Here is a 19,093-nt window from a genome sequence, read left to right as displayed (position 1 = left end):
TCCCGACTTTGATGTGTCTCTCTCTCTGCCATGATATGTTTGACAATATTCATCAGGGAACGAGATAAAAGTGAAACACAGGCAGGTGAAGACACTTACTTTGACACACACACACACACACACACACACACACACACACAGAGAGAGGCTGTTGGGCTGTAACCCAAACAGCTGTCAGCTTGAGATGCAGTGTTTCCTGTTTGGTGCAGAAAAGCTGAAAGACGTTTGCTCAGTCTTTGTCCTGCTTTCACCATCGTGCTGCTGTGTGTGTGTGTGTGTGTGTGTGTGTGTGTGTGTGTGTTTGTGTGTATGTATGTATGTGTATGCAGTACAGCATGTTTACAGTGTGTTTGCCAGAGATAGAGAGGAGAAAGTGTGCTTGTGAAAATGACAAATATGTCACATTTATTGACCTAGTTTGTCTTTGCAGGATGTGTGAGAGTGTGTGAAAAGTGACATTAATGACAGGATGCTTTTTAGTAGTGAACACAAAGTGTGCGTGTTAACACCAACTACAGCTGTTCCTCATTTCACCAACAACCGCTTTCTCACTTCATCTCCATTTCCGTTTTTTCATTCTACCTTGAAAACAAAGAAGTTATTTAAATATTAGTATTTAAGAAAATAAATGCATGTGTGTGACATTTAGAGTTACTAAACTTATATTTCTCTAACAAGTCGAAACTTTTTGTGGGTCAAACAACCACTACAAGTTTATTTATTGATTTGTATTTTCTGTTATAGTAACGTCCCTCTGATTTTTGATTTATTAAACACAGACAGAGGAAGTCATGGTACAGTATTTAGATCTGCCCATTGTAATGGTTTTCTGTTTACTCTGCCAGCACTATTATTATTCTGCCCACCACCTGCAGAGCCCACTGGATCTCATCCAGCAGTACAATCTGTTCAAAGCTCTCTGTTCCCTGTCCTCTAGTGCACCACCAAAACACTCTGCTTCCACAGCTCAGTGATAACGACTGTCTGTTCTACAGACTTTACATACAGGACAGCATGAGACACACAGCCCGGCACAGGCAGGAATGATGAAGACGAGGAAAATTGTTTCAGTGCTATAGTTGACAAACTAACACTGAAAGGATGAAGTGTCTATATTTTGTTAATTTAAGGCAACTTAACTGAACCAGATAACACTGACTCCCATATCAAGTTCACAGCTAGGCCGAACAGAACAATACTTTTTATGTTTAGTAAAAAATATTGTTCTGTAAGACATTGCATCCGGCTTGTTAATCATATTGGGAAAAAAAATGGAAAATTTGTAGGTATCTGTTAATGAAGTTACAATTTTGCAATTTAAAAAAAGAACAAGGATAAACTGCAGGTTATGTCCCCAGATAGAGAGCTTTTAATGTATGTAGTTATCCAGTTGACATTCTTCCTTTAGCACACCTGTGTAAGTGTGTTTATACACATCGCTTTTTGCTTTTCACTGAAATGACTCATCTGAGAATAATTCTTGAGGTAAAACAGATTCCACCAGATCAGGTTCTGATCATAGCATTTTGTGGATGATTATTCCAAATTAATTATATTCATCAACTTTAGGACACAGTAAAATATGTTGATATACTATAATTTGAGCGGATTTTAAAACTTCATATATCGTTATGCCTGCTCTCTTACTAAATGTTGCGTATGTCATCAAAATAATACACATATAATCTGGATGCTTTGAGCAGTGTTTAGTTTTATCATGTTTGATTGCCAAATATTTGATGCAGGAAAAAAAAAATCATAATTTAGGTGATAATCATAGACACCTTACACAGTAAGTCTGAACTTACTTTAACATCGTCAGACTCCTATATACTTTTCAAAAGGATCACGATTGGGGCGCAGGTGGTTGAGTGGTTAGTTTGTTCTAACCCATGTACAGAGGCTACAATCCCTGAAGTGGGCAATTTGAATTCAACCTTTGTCATTCCACGATCTCATCCAACCTTTCCCACCCTATCCACTGTCCTGTCTCTTCAGGCACAAAAAGAAATGCAATTTGTCCTAAGGAGTTTAGTCTAGGATCTTTGTTTTTCTCATGCTTTTTCAAGTGGTAAAGGGCTCGCATTTAAACCATAAATGCACCACATACAGATTTTTTTTTTTTTAAATAAACCAAGTTCAAAAGACCTCAGTAGTGTCTGAAATCACTCTGTAAAAAAAACCACATCTAATATTGGCCAGACAGAAGGTACTGGGTTAACTTAAACCAATGACAGTTTTGTGTTCATGTTTCCCAGTTTCCCCGAGATAACACCTCCGTTGTTTTGGTTATAAAAAAAAAGACAGTGTTGACCTGATCTATATGTTAGGTGTCATATTCCTGAGAAGGCAGTTTTTTTTTTCTTTTGTTGCTTCATAACTAAAGATCCGTTGACTTGTAACACCACAGCAGTGCTCATTTTTAGCCCAGTTCAGAAATGTACTAAACTATGCAATTAAACAAGAAGGTCACCGAATCTGAAGCCTGTCAGAGAGGCCGCAAAATTAAAATGAGCATAACTGATATTTTAATTCACTGCCTACTGTTGAAGTGCCATTTATACAAAAAAGGTATAAATTGTGTTTACAAAGGAACGCTTTTTGTCACAGCCCCTGAGCAGTGTGGAGCAAAGACCAGGCTCCATTTACTCCTTCAGTTGTTATTGAGAAGATAGGACACAACAAAATAATAGTGAGGGGGCATTAGAGTCAAGTATCCTGCTTACATTCTTCCTGAATCATACCGGTATATGTGTTGAGTGAAGAGCATGCTCTGTAGAAAATCTACAAATGCTGAACTGACTTCAGACCATTAACATTACATGACACATATAAGGACAAAATAAGGACCGTATAATCTTATATTATTAAAAAACATGAATGTATTGATTCTGTAGATTGCTCAAGGACACTATGTCTCCAGAAATGAAGAAACTGGAATTATATTTTTCAGCACTTTGTAAACATTTGTTTTTAAAGTTGCTATATAAATAATTAAAAATCAAAGTTATTATTATTTGATGCAGAACTAAAACTTCCCCAACTTTTTAGAACACTTAAAAAAAAATATAAAAATACAGAAATACAGTTTGAGACTTTGTAAGTCGTAGCTTTATTTCTGTGGGTGACCAAACAATAACATATAGCTGCCTCAGTATATGAAGGAAATACAAAGTAAAATGCTTCATATTGGTCCTTGGTGAAATGACACATCCAAAAAAACTGGATGAATTGAAACAGACAGTTAAAAAATAAAAAAAAGAGACAGTAACCAGTTCAGATTGTAGATCAAATTGCTAGTTTCCATCACAGTTATTGTGCCTACAGTCACAGACTGAAATTACAGATGTGTTTGCTGCCTGTCGGCTTCGACTGTTTGGACAAACTGTTCATTGATCAGTGAACATAAAATAAAAGTTATTTTTTGATACATAATATTTTGCCAGTTCACATCAGTATGGTCATGAAACTGACAGCAGCTCTGACAGAAATGGCTGATAACAGAAAAATAAAAACAGGGTGAATGTATCCTAATACTTCATGTTGTAATCATGCTGCAATATATTTTAAATAAAAACACAAGTAACCCTCAGATAATTTGTTATCAAAACAACCTTTTTTTTTTGTCATTCTACTCTAGTGTTGAACTAACCTCCTGCAGATGCTCTCGTTTGATATGAAAACATCAGTTGCATAAAGCATAACCAACAAAGGCTGAAATAAAATATATTTGCAGCATTAAGTTATGAAATTAAAGCTGTTTATGAAAAGTTAGCTTTTTAAAAATAACGTTGAAATAGCACAAAGAGGGTTTGTACAAGTGAGTTAGAGATTCAAATAATAATAAAAAAAACTTGTAAAAAATATTTGCATTAAAAAGCATGCCATAATCTCAAAGTGCTATGTGGAGGAACTTGTGCACCAAGACACTCCCAAACAAACAAAATCCAGATGAACTCTCAAACATAAGGAAAAAGCTTCTAACACATTAAAAAAATATACAGTACAACTGCTTTATCCTTATCATTTACCTGCAACATGTTAAACAAAAGATGATGGAGGTTTTTAAAGGACAGGTATGTAAAAAAAAAAAAAGAAAAAGTAGAAACAAATATAGTATTTATAAAAGAAAGGAAATGTAAAGGGACCAATAAGGTCGCCTCAAGGAGACACATTAGTGTCTGTTCAGTTAGGCTCAAAGACTCCCAATCATTTCTTCTCAACTGCACAGCTCTCACACAGAGGAGAGGATATGGAAGCATGTCCAGAGGTTTCACTTAAGCACTGATCCATACACGCCTCGAGTCATTTCGAATATAGACAAGTAACAGAAAAGACTGAAATAAAATTAAAATCAGCACTCGACTTTCTGCCGTCAATGTGTCAAAGGTGTTCTTATAGAACGCATGATTGAGACCCCAAGTGCGATTTGAAGTTTGTAACATTGTCACTGTGAAATGGAAGCACCGTGCACTTGTAAAAGGTGGTCTGTGTTGATTCGTGTTAAGACTAGTTGACAACAGGATGCAGTGGTGGGCACGGTGAGATGTTTTTCTGCTGGGAATTGAAGAAAACCATAACATCGTCACCCTCTGTCCCTGGAGTCGTCTCCTCGTTATACAAACAGCCAAAACCGTCGTAATACTCATCCGACTCCCCCTGCACATAGCAACCCTTCCGTGCATGCCTGGCGCGCTGTGTGGGGCTCCAAGCTCGCTCCTTGTCCTGGATCAGGGCGCTGTCGAAGATGTACACGGCATTGGTTGGCAGGGAGAACTCAACGCTGTGTAGGTACTCGTCCACCATCTCTTTGCAGTGGATGAACTCGCCACTATCAACCTGGAAGAGCCAAAAATAAAAAATAAATGAAACGCTGCGAACATCAAATTTGACAAGCTTAAACCAAGTTTTGTGTTTTTTAAAGGAACGATGAAAGAAACATTTCTTTGGATGAACTCTGAAGGCAACCGGTGTGGATTTGCATTTTAAGCAACAAAGTATGATGTTTTCATATTTCTAAATCTGATGACTCAGGACAACATGTTGACAACATTTTAAACTGAGTCAGCATTTTCAAAGCTTTCTGTGTGCTTAGGTTGGAGTAGATTAACTTTCCTGACAACGTGTTAATGTACAAACCTGCACTCAGATGGTAACTCTGGTATTTTAAAGCCTCAGTTCTATTTTTGGGTCCAAACAACTTAAACAGAAACAGCCAGCAAATTCAAAACTGGTTTCAATAGCTCCTCCTCTTGAGGGCAACTGAGTGTGAACCTAATCTATGACACCATACCTTACCAACTCCTGCTGCAGTTATTAACGTGTAACATGAGATTTCAAAGTGTGGCTTTGGACATCATTTTCTGGTTATATAACAGACTTGTTTCTTGGAAAAAAAATCATCTCTACAGAGAGACATTTTTGTCCATGTGTTCAGAAACCTTCACAAAATGGTAAACAGAATAATTATTTGTGGACATGCTCTGACATGGTGCAGTGTCCTGTGAGGATAACGTTGCAGTCATGTCAGACAATTTCAGAGATGCCAGCTGAGTGAATCTACTGAAACAATTCCAGAAAATATTTCCAACTACGAGTCATTTAGCCACTCAAACCTGTAAGAATGGGCCCAGGTTTAATATACCACACTTGCAGGGCTATGTTTAAATATTTGGCAGTTAGCAGTATAATTTGCAGACTACCACAATGTGTCTTTTTTAATGCGGTTTATTTATCCAAAGTGACCTCCAGTATTAGCAAAAAGACGCCAAATCTGCAATGCAGTAGGTGCAAAAGTTTGTAAGTTGAAACAGAACAACAGGCTGATGACATCTTAAGAATAAAAGGAGGCCTGCTAGCTTAAACCATCTTAACATATCCATGGAGGGTTGACAGTTAAGACTCCCTCTGGTTTTATTATTCTCATCTCTGTGTTCACACTGATGGGTCAGCGCTTCCTTCAGCATTTGTGTCAAGCAGAGGCTCAAACATGTTTCATACATTTTTTTTTTTTCTCTCACTTGAACCCTTCCCTATCCAACAGTTAGCCGTGCTAGGGGAAGAGAGATGGCCCTGCCCACTCAGGGATGCTGTTTGTAGAGGCATTATGGTGGAGTGTCATCACATCAACAACATTGAAAATTTCCTTTAAGCTAAAGATTGATAAAGAATAACTAAAAAAAAATCTGATAGAAATTCACAGATAATTAAATCTAAACACAATCATTGAGAAGAAGCCCTTACTAGAGGGCCTGTGCGTTTCTCTTACCTGTGATTTCTTCAACAGATCGGTGAAGACAGAGAACCAGTCGGGTGTGAGCACCTCCAGCTCCAAAGTGATGATGGCCAAGGCCAACGTAGAGCCTTTGAACTGCCAAAGCTGGTGGCAAGCCATACAGTGCTGCACCTGTCTGGTCCACAACGCTGCTTGGAAGCCAGGGGGCGTCTTCTGATGCTCCGACCTAGCGGGACCGGTGTCTGTTGCCAAGTCCCAGCTGACGCCGGAGCCGAGCCCGATGGACGGAACGAGGTGGGGGTGGCCCGAGACGATTAAGGCGTGGAACTACACCGACGAGGAGAAGAGAAGGAAGAGGAGCGAGACCAAAACATTAGCATAATGATGTCATGTTTCCTCATTGTCCACCACTCCATCAATTCCTGAACCCTTACCTCTACTACCATAGTTCAACATCACATGTACCAGTGCCATCTAACCATGTATATCTGACTCATCTTCATTTCTCCCGTTGACCAAACCTCCATTCGTATCCACGCAGGACACTGTCACTTTACAGTCACAGATTCTCTACTCTGCTTTTGTTGTCATTTCTGCATTAAAAGCGTCTGTGAACGTCCAAACATAAAGCTCCGTGCAGGAGGACACTACGAGCGACGAGTAGAGAATCTCACTATCAGGTTTTATTAATGAGGGTCCAACGTTTCGCCTGAGTAATTAATAACCTGGTTAATGTTGTATGGTATGTGCAGTGCTTTTCTGTGTTCTCTTAAACCTTAAATCACAACCTGAACAGGGCCAAATGTTTGAAAGGACACCATTTAAATTTCAGTAAGAGGTTAATTCTTCCTCTTTGTCACATAATGATTGGAAAACATCTGATGATATCAAGACACGCAGGCTAGCTAGCTATAATGATTGTTGGCTGGTGAAAACCACTGACTAGAATTCAAAACACTCTTGTAATCTGTGTTACGTCTTGTTTTCATTCAGGTTTTTTGACAGCTAAACTGCTTTACTTTGTCGCTGTAGCAAAAGAAAGCCATGGGGATTAAAAAAAAAAAAAAAAGGAAGGTAGATTCAACAATATGGTGAGGAACAGTTCAGGTCTGCTGAAAACTTGCCCAGGCCCCTTCTTCCTTCTGTAGTTTCATTATTTAATTAAAGTCAGGGTAATGTAGCAAAGAAAGAATAACGTGTATCATGATTCAACCGTCCTGATACTGTTACTTCAGGTTTAAAACATATGGAAAGGCAATGACAAGGCATCTCTGTATACCCTTGTATTTATTGATATAAAAAGTACCATAGTGGCTAGTCTGTGACAACCTATTGATAGATTTTATTGATTGCTGTTTTATAGACATGTCGAATAATTTAGAAACAGGAAGGCAGTGGATTTCCTTCAGGGCAGGGGGAATGTATTGTGAGATACTGAAAGTATTTATTTGAATAGTATGAAAAGAGAAAGAGTCTTTATTTTATTATAGTTTTTATTAATACATTATGTCTCTTTATTTTCAAAGTCTTCGATTTTTGTAATGTTAGGACGATAATAGATTTACAACACTTACTTCGCACACATAAACCTAATACACTATCACCGGTCAGATCCATGAACCAAACAACAGTTGAGGTACTGCCATTTTTTTTACTTTGCAGAAGACACTTAATCAGTCCAAATGTGCCAAGACAATTTCTATGACAGTTTTATGGTTTGTGGCTTCAGTGAAAAGGTAACAATCCACCAACTTTAACATCACAAACAAAGCGCTGATATTGATTTGTTGAGGTTGTCTTTTAGCCTGGGATGAGATTCTAGACTCACAGAATGCATGACAAGACTTCACTGTTAAATATATATCACTGTTCAATTTATGTTCGAGGAGATGTGCATCAGGAATTTGGTCTTCCCAAAAAAAGGAGTAAGTGGTGTCAATGGAAGTCCTTGTGCGGATCAGTACAATGTGCTAACTGTTTGTCGAGAAAATTATGGGCTGTATTCATAAATCCTCCCACGGCTCGTCTGTGACCTGTTTCGCCTCTTATCTCACAGATGTTGTTTTTTTGTTTTCTTTTAAAAGCACTTTCTATGGCCTAACAGGAATCACAGGTTAGAACAACTACCATTCAAACTTCCAAAACACTACTTAACTAATCACAAGATTGGGCTGGACAACATCACTGACTTTCAGTGGATTGCTGTCATGACACGATAGTCGTAGTGTGCTGTTGTATGGATATAAATTTCAGGCAAACTTGAGTTAAACGTTTTATTATCACAATAGTCGACAGTTCTGGAATCTATCAGAATGTTGATTAGATATTAAAGTGGGACCCAAGTGGTGGACTGAGATTTTTAATCAATAGAAATTAACAAAATGTGTCACTGAAGTTAGTTTTACATGTGTAGAGTTTACCGTCTAAGCAATAAATATATTTTGTGTAAATTTGCTGCACAACGATTTTGATAGAAAATGTAATTTAACTGAGGTTCTTTGTAAATCCCACTCATATCTGCTCAAACTGGCCTGTGGCAGTATACTTGTAGTTACTGAATTTTGTTCTTCACATCCTAGATGACTTGTTGTTCAAGGCTTTATGAATGCAGCCCAGGGCCCCAACAGCATGAGGGACCAAAATGATGTTGTGTGTAAATGTGTTTGTTGACAGTTCACCGAGTGCGTCAGGCTTTCGGCAATGATTTATGAGGGTTTAACAATTAACCGTTGTGAATGGGTCCAAGCTATGAAACTATGATGTGCCATAAACCGAATAACACAACAAACTTTGCTTTGACAATAAAAAAAAAAAGCTGTCAACGATTCACAACATGGTATAGATATGCCGATGACGTTCACATCTCTGGAGAGTTTGAGGTTTAACTGTAGGGCTGCAGGTTAGAGTTAGTCAGAAGTGCCTTGGCCTGATATGCAACACGCCCGTTATTTTTGCTGGCAGCTTGCAAATGCAGTCTTACATGGTTTGAGAGATTGCTATGCTCTATTCAGACTTCATGCTGAAATATGTTTTTTTTTGCTTTTAGTCCAAATATGCACAATTCTGGTAATAGGCCTAAAGTGTGGTTTACATGCCAGTATTGTCACTTTTGCCCCCGAGGCTGTAGATAGCTGACAATAAGAACCTTCAGAAAGGAGATAGACTTTTATTCATCATTTAAACAATCATGTGGTATTCTGGCAGTTTTTGTGGTAAATTAAAAGCAGGATTTTTTTTATTTAAAAAAAAAAAAAAATTTAATCTGTTCCATGGAATCTGTAAACCACATCGATTGAATCGTCTTTAAATGCTAAGCAGGATGTTTAAGGCATTTATTCAGAGCTGAGGTCAGGCAGCATTATAGTTTTTTTTATACGTTAACTTGGTTATGATTCATTGGAAAACCAAATGTACCTAACATAGCTCGCAGAGTCGTTAATTGTATTATTTGTTTTAGAGAGAGTCACATTTTTTATTTCCCTGCTTTGCTACAGGGATTGTTTAAAAAAAAATTAAAGGTCACACTCTGACCAAGACTGAATGGAGCGAATTAATAAAATGGGCACAATGAGTCAAAGTCAATAAATGCACAATCTCTATCAGGACCAAGTCTTTCCTTTGGTTGAAAGTGTTTGAGATGGTTTGTGAACACTAACTTTAGGCAAATTTGATGCAAAAGCATGATGGTTTTTATGTGTGCTTTTGTATTTATGTGTCTTTAGGCAAGACCCGGAGCTGAATTCACAAAGCATTTCAAAGCCCAGCCGGCTTTCTTTGAGACGCTCTGCTGACCAGTTCAGGTCCAGTTAAGAAAAAATAAAAAAAATGTCATGTTTGCTCTGTGCTAAATTCTGACTTACTATGTGAATGAAGTCGACTGGTGTTGCTGTGTACAAGTCCCAGTGCAGCTTGTCTAGAATGATCCTCTCCATGCGAAGAATCTCCGCTGTTGAAAAGTTGCATCCGCTCTGCACAACCAGGTCTGTAACAGAGCCTATTACCTGTTAAACAGAAACCAACAAAGAGAAGCAAAATAAACGTATTGTTTTCAAATAACATTCAGGTCTGTGTCGTTTTTTCCACCACAGCTTTTATTTTGACAATGTTGTTTGTAGCCATCAGGAAAATTCTACCTCATCTTCCTCATTGATTTTTGCAGCCAGGACCAAGGAGGTAAAGGAAATGCATTTCAGGTATTTTGTTTGGGCCTAAAAAAGAAAAGAAAGGAGAGAAAGGATGACTTTCACTGCTTTAATAGATTCTTACATTTACTCATTTAATTCAGAAAACATGCACACACATGTGATTAAAGTAGATAAATATGGTTTAAATGTAGTAGATGGAGTCAGGGAGGACATAATTATTTATGCTTCCTTGCACACTAGTAATAAAAAGTTAAATGTGAAGTACAATGTAGTAAAGATATTGTCTAAAGCTTGACTATGCATCCATTTGTGCAGGTGTCTTACTCTACTGTACATATTGAAGCAAATGTGTAGATAAGAGACTGTGAACCTCTATATGCTGCAGCTTTGTACCTTGACAGTGGACAGCAGTCGGTTGAGGACACAGACTCCCAGTGCAAAGGTCTCTGGACAGAACTGGAACAGCCTGCTCATCTCACCGAGCCAGACGATCATTTCTTGGTGTTGGGATGAAGAGATGTCAGCGCCCTGAGCGGCCAAAGGACGCATTCATTTGTTAAACAATTGAGGACAAAGCAGATACTTCACAGCTTTTGGACTACTGCGTCTGGGTTTTGACTCTATGGTATATTAAAACATGCTGACAGAGAGCTTTTCAGAACCTGGAAGGTGTGGGTTTAAATTGTATATTCAAAACTACAAAGTTAAAGATGAACAATAAATATTAATCACTTTCATATTTTCATGTAATTACTTTCAGAAAAGTTTCATTAGGCAAAGCAAATTGAATTATATAGTGACAAAGGGATAAGAAACATGAAGAGTGCATATAGAAATAATTAAAACAAACAATTATAAATCAAAAGGAAGATCAAATAAAAACAGAATAGTAAAGTAATAAAATACAAGTGTAAAAGGTAAAGTGCAGCGTAATAGAGGTAGTAGATGAAAATTATTCAATAAATGGCACCTGGGAAAATACTTTTTAATGTAAATCTTGTTATGGAGAAGTGCAGAGTAGCCCTTGTCTCACCTGGATGCGTCCATTCTTGAAGACAGGTACCTTCCAGAGGCGAGCCTCTCTCACCAGCGCCGCCTCCAGCAGGGTGACTAGCCGGCAGCTCTCCACATCTCCTGGGTTCTTCATCACCTCCACAGCACAGGCTAGGCTGCACCCAGGACACACACACCTGATAACAGAGAGGAAGGAGGAAGCGGAGGAGGAGGAGGAAGAAGAGAAAGATAAGAGACTGCAACAGCAAAACCAAACATGCACCTCTGCCTCATGAAGACTGTTCCTGAATGTTGAACTTAAACATCAATTCTTTCAGCTGTTTTATCCTAAGAATGTATATCTATTTGTTTTTTTCCCCCCACACTTTCATATAAGGAAAATGTAATGAATATAGGAAGTTTAACATTGTGGATGGTGCACCCTCTGTGATTTAACAAAACGGGTAATAAGACAACAACAAAGATTTTATATTAAAGACAGTTTGATGAGGACCCAACATTGATGAGGTCTAGTCCACTTTTTGGTGGATACACAAAGACAACAGTTCAACATATTTTCACGAATCTAGAAGTACAAGAAATCCTAACAGATTAACCCAAAAACAGCTGCTTGGGCAATTTATTTCACTTTGCAGACGAGTTTAGGCTTGACATAACTCATTTGTGTCGGGTTTGGGCGCCAGTCAGTGACACGGTTCTGCTGAAAGAACAAAGTATGCGACAGGAAATAGGTTTCCTAGGTAAACAACGGCATTTCAAGACGTTTCGAGCAGGCAGCGCAGGATTGGGCGAATCATAATTTATGCAAAAGCTTTAAATGGTTTGTAGGACTTTGTATAAATCTGCTGTGGGTGAAGTACTCCACACAGGATCCAGGCGGGATAATGGGCTGCAGCTGCTGCAGCCTCTTGCACAGTTACAGCTGCTGCACATTTGTTTTTGTCTTCCTCTTTTTGTTTTTTTCCCTTCGCTAAACAAGACTTACCTCTTCGATTTTAAAAGCGGGAAATCCTTTCTTCGGCAGGTGCATTTGCACGGGTTTTAAATCAGTCCATGTTTACGAAGAGCAACAGTCAACAAAAAACAGTCGGGTGCTGTTAGAGAAAACAATCTCGTAACGAAGCGTTTTCAGGCGTAAAAATGGGGAAAGCAGCCGCATTATATAAAAAAGGGCAAATAAAACAAGAAAAGAATCAGCAACAAAAATCCAAAATAACTCTTTTTCAGTTGCGAAATACGCGCAAAAACAAGAGGCAGGAAGCAAAAAATCAGGGAGGATTGAGGGCAAGCTGTGTTTTGAACGCTCTGGACTCCGCCCCCGTATGACGTCACTCCGTCTGTACAACAGAAATGTGTTAGTGGGTCAGTCATACGGGACCCATCACACAAAATGGTCGAGCTTTCACTGGAAATGGAAGATTTCGACTGTGGCTCTGAAGAAAATGTTTGTTCAAACGATGAGTGAGAGCTATACGCCAACGCTTCTCTATGCTGTAACACTTTGTATGTGAAATAATCCTGCTGAGACACAGACGTCCAGCAGCAGCACCTCCCCTCTCAGCTGGAAGTTGTTTATGGGTATGTCTTGACTCTTGAAGGCTGTAGTTTATCATAAATTAACATATATATCACAAAACCCACATTGACCCATCATTCAGAGAGTATCTGACTCTACAGACGTTTTCTTTGGTATTTTCCTTAATTGTCTCTCTTTTCATTTCAATAAAATTGAAGCAGCTTTAAAAGTCCCCTTTTCTGAAAGAAGCCACAGTGATGTGATTGTGCATCATATCATAAATCAGATTTCGGCCTTATGCACATCACTCATTATTTTGACAGACATTCTACAAGCTCCGTTTTCTGAACAGTATGGATTGCTTTTTTTTCGGTCATGTTGGTTTAATCTGATCCATCAACTCGAAAAAGGACACAAATATATTTAGAGTGAATGACTGCTGTTTGAAATGTCCTACAGCTAGATACAATTTGAATCCCAAATTGGGTGTCATCTTGTGCCTTACGCCAAGCACCTTGTGGAATTCAATACACCGTGCAATACCAGTTTAACACAGCTCATTGTGTACATTCATAATTGTAAATATCGTTTTAACTTAAGTCACTGCGCTTTGTACATAGCTTATTATCTTATCTTACTTGGTACTTATTTCTTATTTTCTATTCTATTTTATTTTTACATCTTAAATTATTTCTATATTTTCTACTGCTGTTTTGTGTTTAAGAACAACGGTAACAACCGAATTTACCCCTGGGGTTAATAAAATATTTCTGATTCTGGTTTTGAAAGGAGAGGAGGAACAAACATTTCTGAACATAAGTCAATAAAACTCACAGATAGCAGTAATACAATCAAACTAGAAAAAAAAAGTACAAAAAACTTTAAATTATATTAGCCCCAGCAATTAGCTAGAAGTTTAAAGCATACTTCAACTAATGTAATGCCACCGTTGTCTCAAACTTTCACAATCCTTAATGTAACACTTTAACCTTCACTTTATTTGTCCCTGAAGGGCGATTGGTTTTGCAGCAAGGCATTAAAAGGACAGAAAAAGACAAAAGACAAATACATTTAAAAAGCAGATGAGGTCAATGTAAGAGGCACTGCATATAGTAACCTTGGAGAAACAACAGTGATCCTTGACTGATGCTCTTAGCAGCTTCCACTTCAGACAGCATAAAGTGCTGAGTCAACATGAAATGTTAACAGGTCATGATATTCACCACTAGTACGACAATAACACACTTGAACACCATACCATACAACACCACAAAAATATTAGCCTACATATACATAAGTGAGAATCTGCTGAGAATGTTTCCAACACAAACGGTCGACAGTGACACAGCCAAGGTCACATACAAACTGAAACACAACAAGAGCATCAGCATCAATGATACCAACAGCATAACAGGGAAACCCACACACAAATGCCATGACTAAGATTGCAACATTATTAATTTCTCTGTTTTTAGTTTTGTAGGTTTATAAGTTAACATAACAGGGTACGAAAAAGGGAATATATATTAAAGGGCCATTTAAATGAAGTGAAGGAAGTTCACTCAAACGTCAGATTTGTGAGCTTCATCATTGTTATTGTTGCTATATGACTTTATTAATAGCTGAATGTTTGGCAGCACTGTAAGTCCAAGACAATTTTCCCCAAGGGGAAAATTATACAATTCGTATTATTAAGGCTTTTAATCTGCCTGAAACCTGCCAGTGATACACTGAAGGAGTCCAGCAGTCAGTTATAGAGTATTTCATGCGGCTTAATGCTGAGCAACCTTTGGGGGTCGGACAGCTTGGTGCTCGGACTGCAAACTGTGCCGCAATGCATGCGTTATTTTTCACCGCTTACTGATGCTGATTATTACAGAAGGAGAAAACACACATTTTAACCTCACAGTGTCCTGTCTGCTCTCTGTGCTGTAAGGAAAGCTCAACGTTCTGCGGTGCGGCGCCACAGTCAACACACTTTATTTAACACTAGTTATCTAACAGACATCAGCTGCTGGAGGAAAGAGTTTGCTTTCCATTGTCAGTCACCTCACACAGCTGACTGATAGAAAACAAAGTTGATTGGAGTGTTTGAGTTGAGTGAAAAGAGCAGAGGGAACATAGTGGCTGTGTACTGTATTATGCCAGGTTGTGTTTGACTTGCACATCATGTTTGTTCGGTGCACTTTAGTGCTTCAGATGAGATTGATGAGTACCAGAAGGTCATTCTCACCTATTCTGGGTTTTGAATCTGCTCATGCATCTGTCCTACTCTTTATCTTCTTGTCTCACTGTGTTAGTGACTTTCTCTCCTCAGTGCTTCCCCAAAGCCTGAACTGTATCTGGCAGATTGTTATTCTCACTAGGCTTCTGTTGATTCAACATTTACCTTGTTTGCACAGTAGTGTGGATGTTTACATTCCACCACGCTCCAAACACTGGTTGGATATGACTGAGTTGTTTTTGGTGGGTTTCTTTTTTTTTTTTTTTTAGTGTTTAGCTCTTTCAAGTCAGTAAACAGCATAGCAACATAAGCATCTCTGTCTCACAGGTCAGGCTGTTTTTAAGGTGGTTTTGGGAAAGTCCAAGAGCATGGTACTAATGCAGGAGACAGGCCAAAAGTAAACATGCTTTTTTTGGGTGGGGAGGAAACTCTAACAAAAAGACCAAGTGCATTAGTCTGCCTCTCTTCCTTTACTGATTCTGCTCTTATTTCCATTTCCATTGTTCAGAATTAGGATGTAAATCTGTTGAACAAGTTACAGTTTTTAAGATTTTAAACACATGTCTCTGTCACTGGTGTTTTTTCTTTTCTTTGGGACTATTTTCATCAAAACAATTTGGAGCACTAGTGAGTAGAGTTCTCACCAGGTGAAACGCTAACAAATCCTTAATTTTAGAATTCACTATGAACAAAACAACAATATAACTCAAGAAAATTTAAAAAAATGTTGTACTAAGCAGATGGCCTTAACTTAACAAAGTATACATTAAAGCTTGATGCTGTTGGAGACAGTTTAACATTGATTCCCTGCATGATTGTTAATGTTCTGTAGGCCGTCCTTGGCTTCTTGTCAGACAAAGTTGGTCATCTTTTCAACATAACTGTAACCAATGTAACATGAATGATTTGTTGTTTTTTCTTGACTTTTTTAAAATTTGAGGCATAAACATGCTAATTAATTGACTTACTAAAAAATGACTGTAAATGGAATCATTAAGAGAAATGTCAGGTTAAGCCCAGATTATGATAGTTTGTATTTTTGATGGCCTCACATGACAAACAGCAATCACCAAAGGGATAACTCAGTGCATTCATATTTTCTTTTTGTATGACACAACAATCATTCTACCGGCCATAAAATCTGTAGCCTACATGCAGAGTTTATGAGATGAAAGACTGAACATGAACAATATAGAGCATCTTATCATGTATAATGATATAGTATATTCACAAGGGAGCCAGGCAGGACTGCTTGTAGACGAGATTTTAAAAAACAGCAACACTCACAGACCCTCCGGGGAATTCTTTCTTCAACTTCTTAAATCCTAAAACAGGAAAGGACACTCTACATGTTTGGCTTGATGTCTCACTGATGGTTCAGTCTGCTCTGATCTCTTTAACAAGAATTTACAATGTGTCTGCAGGCCCCCCAATGTCTCTTCTGAGCCCCCGTCACCAAAGAATGCTCAGCACTGCACTGTAAATCAATGTCAACCCTGAACCAACTTTGTCCTGTCAGGAAAGTTTGGTGCACTCGACTGAGCACATTATGTTCCTAGAGTCACATCTGATCTCTAAACTTTGATCACTGCATGTTTTCTTTTCTCTATATCCTTTGAGGCCCCTCTTTTGCGTTGTCGCCTCTGAATTGACTTATCTAAACTTATGTTCACAGAGGGATGTCCAGATTTTCAGGAATTCACTGCGTGAACATTATGTACTGACACAACTTTTCAAGTTGCAGATCCTTAAATGTAACTACACAAAAAAAGGAAACTTGCATCCATTCCTCCCTGAGCACATAAAAAAAAATTGTTTTTATATTGTCACTGTTAATGGTCCTGTCAGTGAAAAGTGTAGGAAGAGCAACCTGAAAACTATGTGTAGCTGGCGCTGCTTGAGTTAAATAGGTTGCCATAGCAACACATGAAGTTAAAACGCTTGACTTTTATTTAATATGATTGCTTATTTGTTTTCCTTTACATGCAATCTTAAAAAGTAGGTTATACTGTTAATTCAGTAATGTATTAGTCAAGATGTTGTTATTTTGTTTGTTATGTTGTCCTGTCGATAAAGTTTCTTTGAATGTCACATGACGTTATTGACCAGAGAACTTTATTATCCCGTCCTTCTTTATTCCTAACCTTTGGTCAGCAGGCGAACACGGTAAATATTGTTTTACTTTGTAATGTTTAATTTACTTTTTGAAAGAACTATGAGTCATGAAATATGTTTGCTGACATATGAACATGAAATGATTTTAGCTGAAGGCTAAAAACTTATCTGTTCTAGTTTTCACGGTGTCTCCATGATGTGTCTTCTGTGAAGATTAAAGCTTGTTGTGTACATCAGTATGAATCGTGGACTTTTTACTGACCGGCAGTTATACTGTGCTTGTGATTCTGTGGATAGTTGGTCTGTTTTGACAATGTTTTTTGTGCAACTTCCAAAAGCAAACCTGAGTGGTGGAGTGAACAGGTGCTAGCATGCTTTTACACCCAAGAGGCTTTGCTGGAGCTACAACTGGAGATGAGATGAGAATACATCAAGCCACTTTTATTGTTCGATTTTGGATATCAACCAGATGTAAGAGAGATTAATCAGCCACCCCTTCCATCTCGTGTTTTTAGAAACGAGGGCTCTTTGACCATCTAAGTAATAATAATAATAATAATAACTTTATTTATATAGCACCTTTTAAAAACACAGGTTTACAAAGTGCTTTGACAAACAGCAAAAACAAGAACAAAGCAAACTAAACCAAACACAGAAGAACATTAACAACAGTAAGAATATAACAGATGCAAAATACTAAAAATAATTAAATACAATTCAACAGAAAAGAACCCAAAGTGCACGATACCCAACAGACATATATAACCCAACCATCACAAGAACCATTATAAGAACCCAGGCAACACAAGAACCCAACAAGAGCTGAGACCAAGAGGACCAAAGATTTAAAAATATGTAAGAAACTAAAAGAGCTGAAAAAAATAAATAAAAAGATAACAGCAATAAGAAGGTACGAGCAGTAAAAGAAATAGAAACAAGTGGTTAAAGGATCAAAAAACCCAAAACTATAATATTAATAAAAATAAAAAGTAAATATAAATATGAAACATAAATAGACAAAGTAAGTAAGATAAGAAATTACCAAGTTAAAACACAAGAGGAGATTAAGATAAGAGCATAAATAAAAGAACAGTAAGAAATAAAAGAAGATAAAAATAGTAAAACCAGTAAGAAAAGACATTAAGAAGACGACATCACATAAAAGCAAGTCTGTAAATTGAGGGAATCTGCGAGTCTTATGCTCTCAACTTTAGAACGACCAGGGGGCCCCCACCTGAGGATCTAAGACTGTGGGCTGGCTCATATGGTGTCAGTAGCTCTGTTATATAGCTTGGAGCCAGCCCCGTCCGTGCTTTAAAAGTAATGAGTAAAATCTTAAAATCGATTCTAAAACGTACAGGAAGCCAGTGTAATGAAGCTAAAATTGGAGTGATGTGATGTCGTCTGTTACAACCAGTAAGAAGCCTAGCTGCTGCATTTTGGACTAGCTGGAGGCGAGACAGTGACTTATTTGTGATTCCGGAAAAGAGGGAGTTACAGTAGTCAAGTCGGGAGAAAATGAGGGCATGGATGATCTTTTCTAGGTCTGGTTGGGTTAGAATTGTTTTAATTTTGGAGATGGTGCGTAGATGGAAAAAGCATGATCGGACAACTGTTTTGATATGGGATTCAAAGGTGAGATTGCAATTGTTATTCCTAGATTTCTGGCGGTGGGTTGGACATTGGCGAATAAGGGACCGAGGCTACTCTTTGAGATATGAGTGGAGTTTGGCGGGTTGAATACTATAATTTCAGATTTAGAATTGTTCAGTTGGAGAAAGTTTTGTGCCATCCAGCAGTTGATATCGTTTAGGCAGTTTCTGACAGCAGCAAGGCTCATAGCG

General features: G+C 38.0%; 1 protein-coding gene across 1 annotated transcript; it reads right to left on the bottom strand.

The window, feature by feature from the left end:
* Positions 1 to 3,083: 3,083 nt before the first annotated feature.
* ccni2 (cyclin I family, member 2) lies at positions 3,084 to 12,702 on the bottom strand. The gene is made up of 7 exons (XM_061055150.1): positions 12,380 to 12,702; positions 11,414 to 11,570; positions 10,774 to 10,908; positions 10,369 to 10,443; positions 10,096 to 10,236; positions 6,269 to 6,562; positions 3,084 to 4,839 (listed from the first exon to the last, which is right to left on the bottom strand). Exons 2-7 carry the CDS (start codon positions 11,525 to 11,527, stop codon positions 4,510 to 4,512), a joined length of 1,089 nt encoding a protein of 362 aa, XP_060911133.1. The 5' UTR covers positions 11,528 to 11,570; positions 12,380 to 12,702; the 3' UTR covers positions 3,084 to 4,509.
* Between the last annotated feature and the right edge of the window lie 6,391 nt (positions 12,703 to 19,093).

The sequence above is a fragment of the Labrus mixtus genome, chromosome 14 (genome assembly GCF_963584025.1).
Source record: "Labrus mixtus chromosome 14, fLabMix1.1, whole genome shotgun sequence".
In the NCBI taxonomy this organism is placed as follows: domain Eukaryota; kingdom Metazoa; phylum Chordata; class Actinopteri; order Labriformes; family Labridae; genus Labrus; species Labrus mixtus.
Note: the sequence above shows the minus strand (reverse complement) of the source record. Positions and strands in the feature narration are given on the sequence as shown.

Bases quoted from the DNA above. Each gene is read 5' to 3' on its own strand.
- ccni2 (XM_061055150.1), bottom strand. From the start codon at position 11,527: ATGAAGAACCCAGGAGATGTGGAGAGCTGCCGGCTAGTCACCCTGCTG. The intron at 6,563-10,095 runs GTAAGTCAGAAT...TCGTCGGTGTAG, and splicing joins CAGTCGACTTCATTCACATA to TTCCACGCCTTAATCGTCTC. The intron at 4,840-6,268 runs GTAAGAGAAACG...TGGCTCTTCCAG, and splicing joins ATCTGTTGAAGAAATCACAG to GTTGATAGTGGCGAGTTCAT.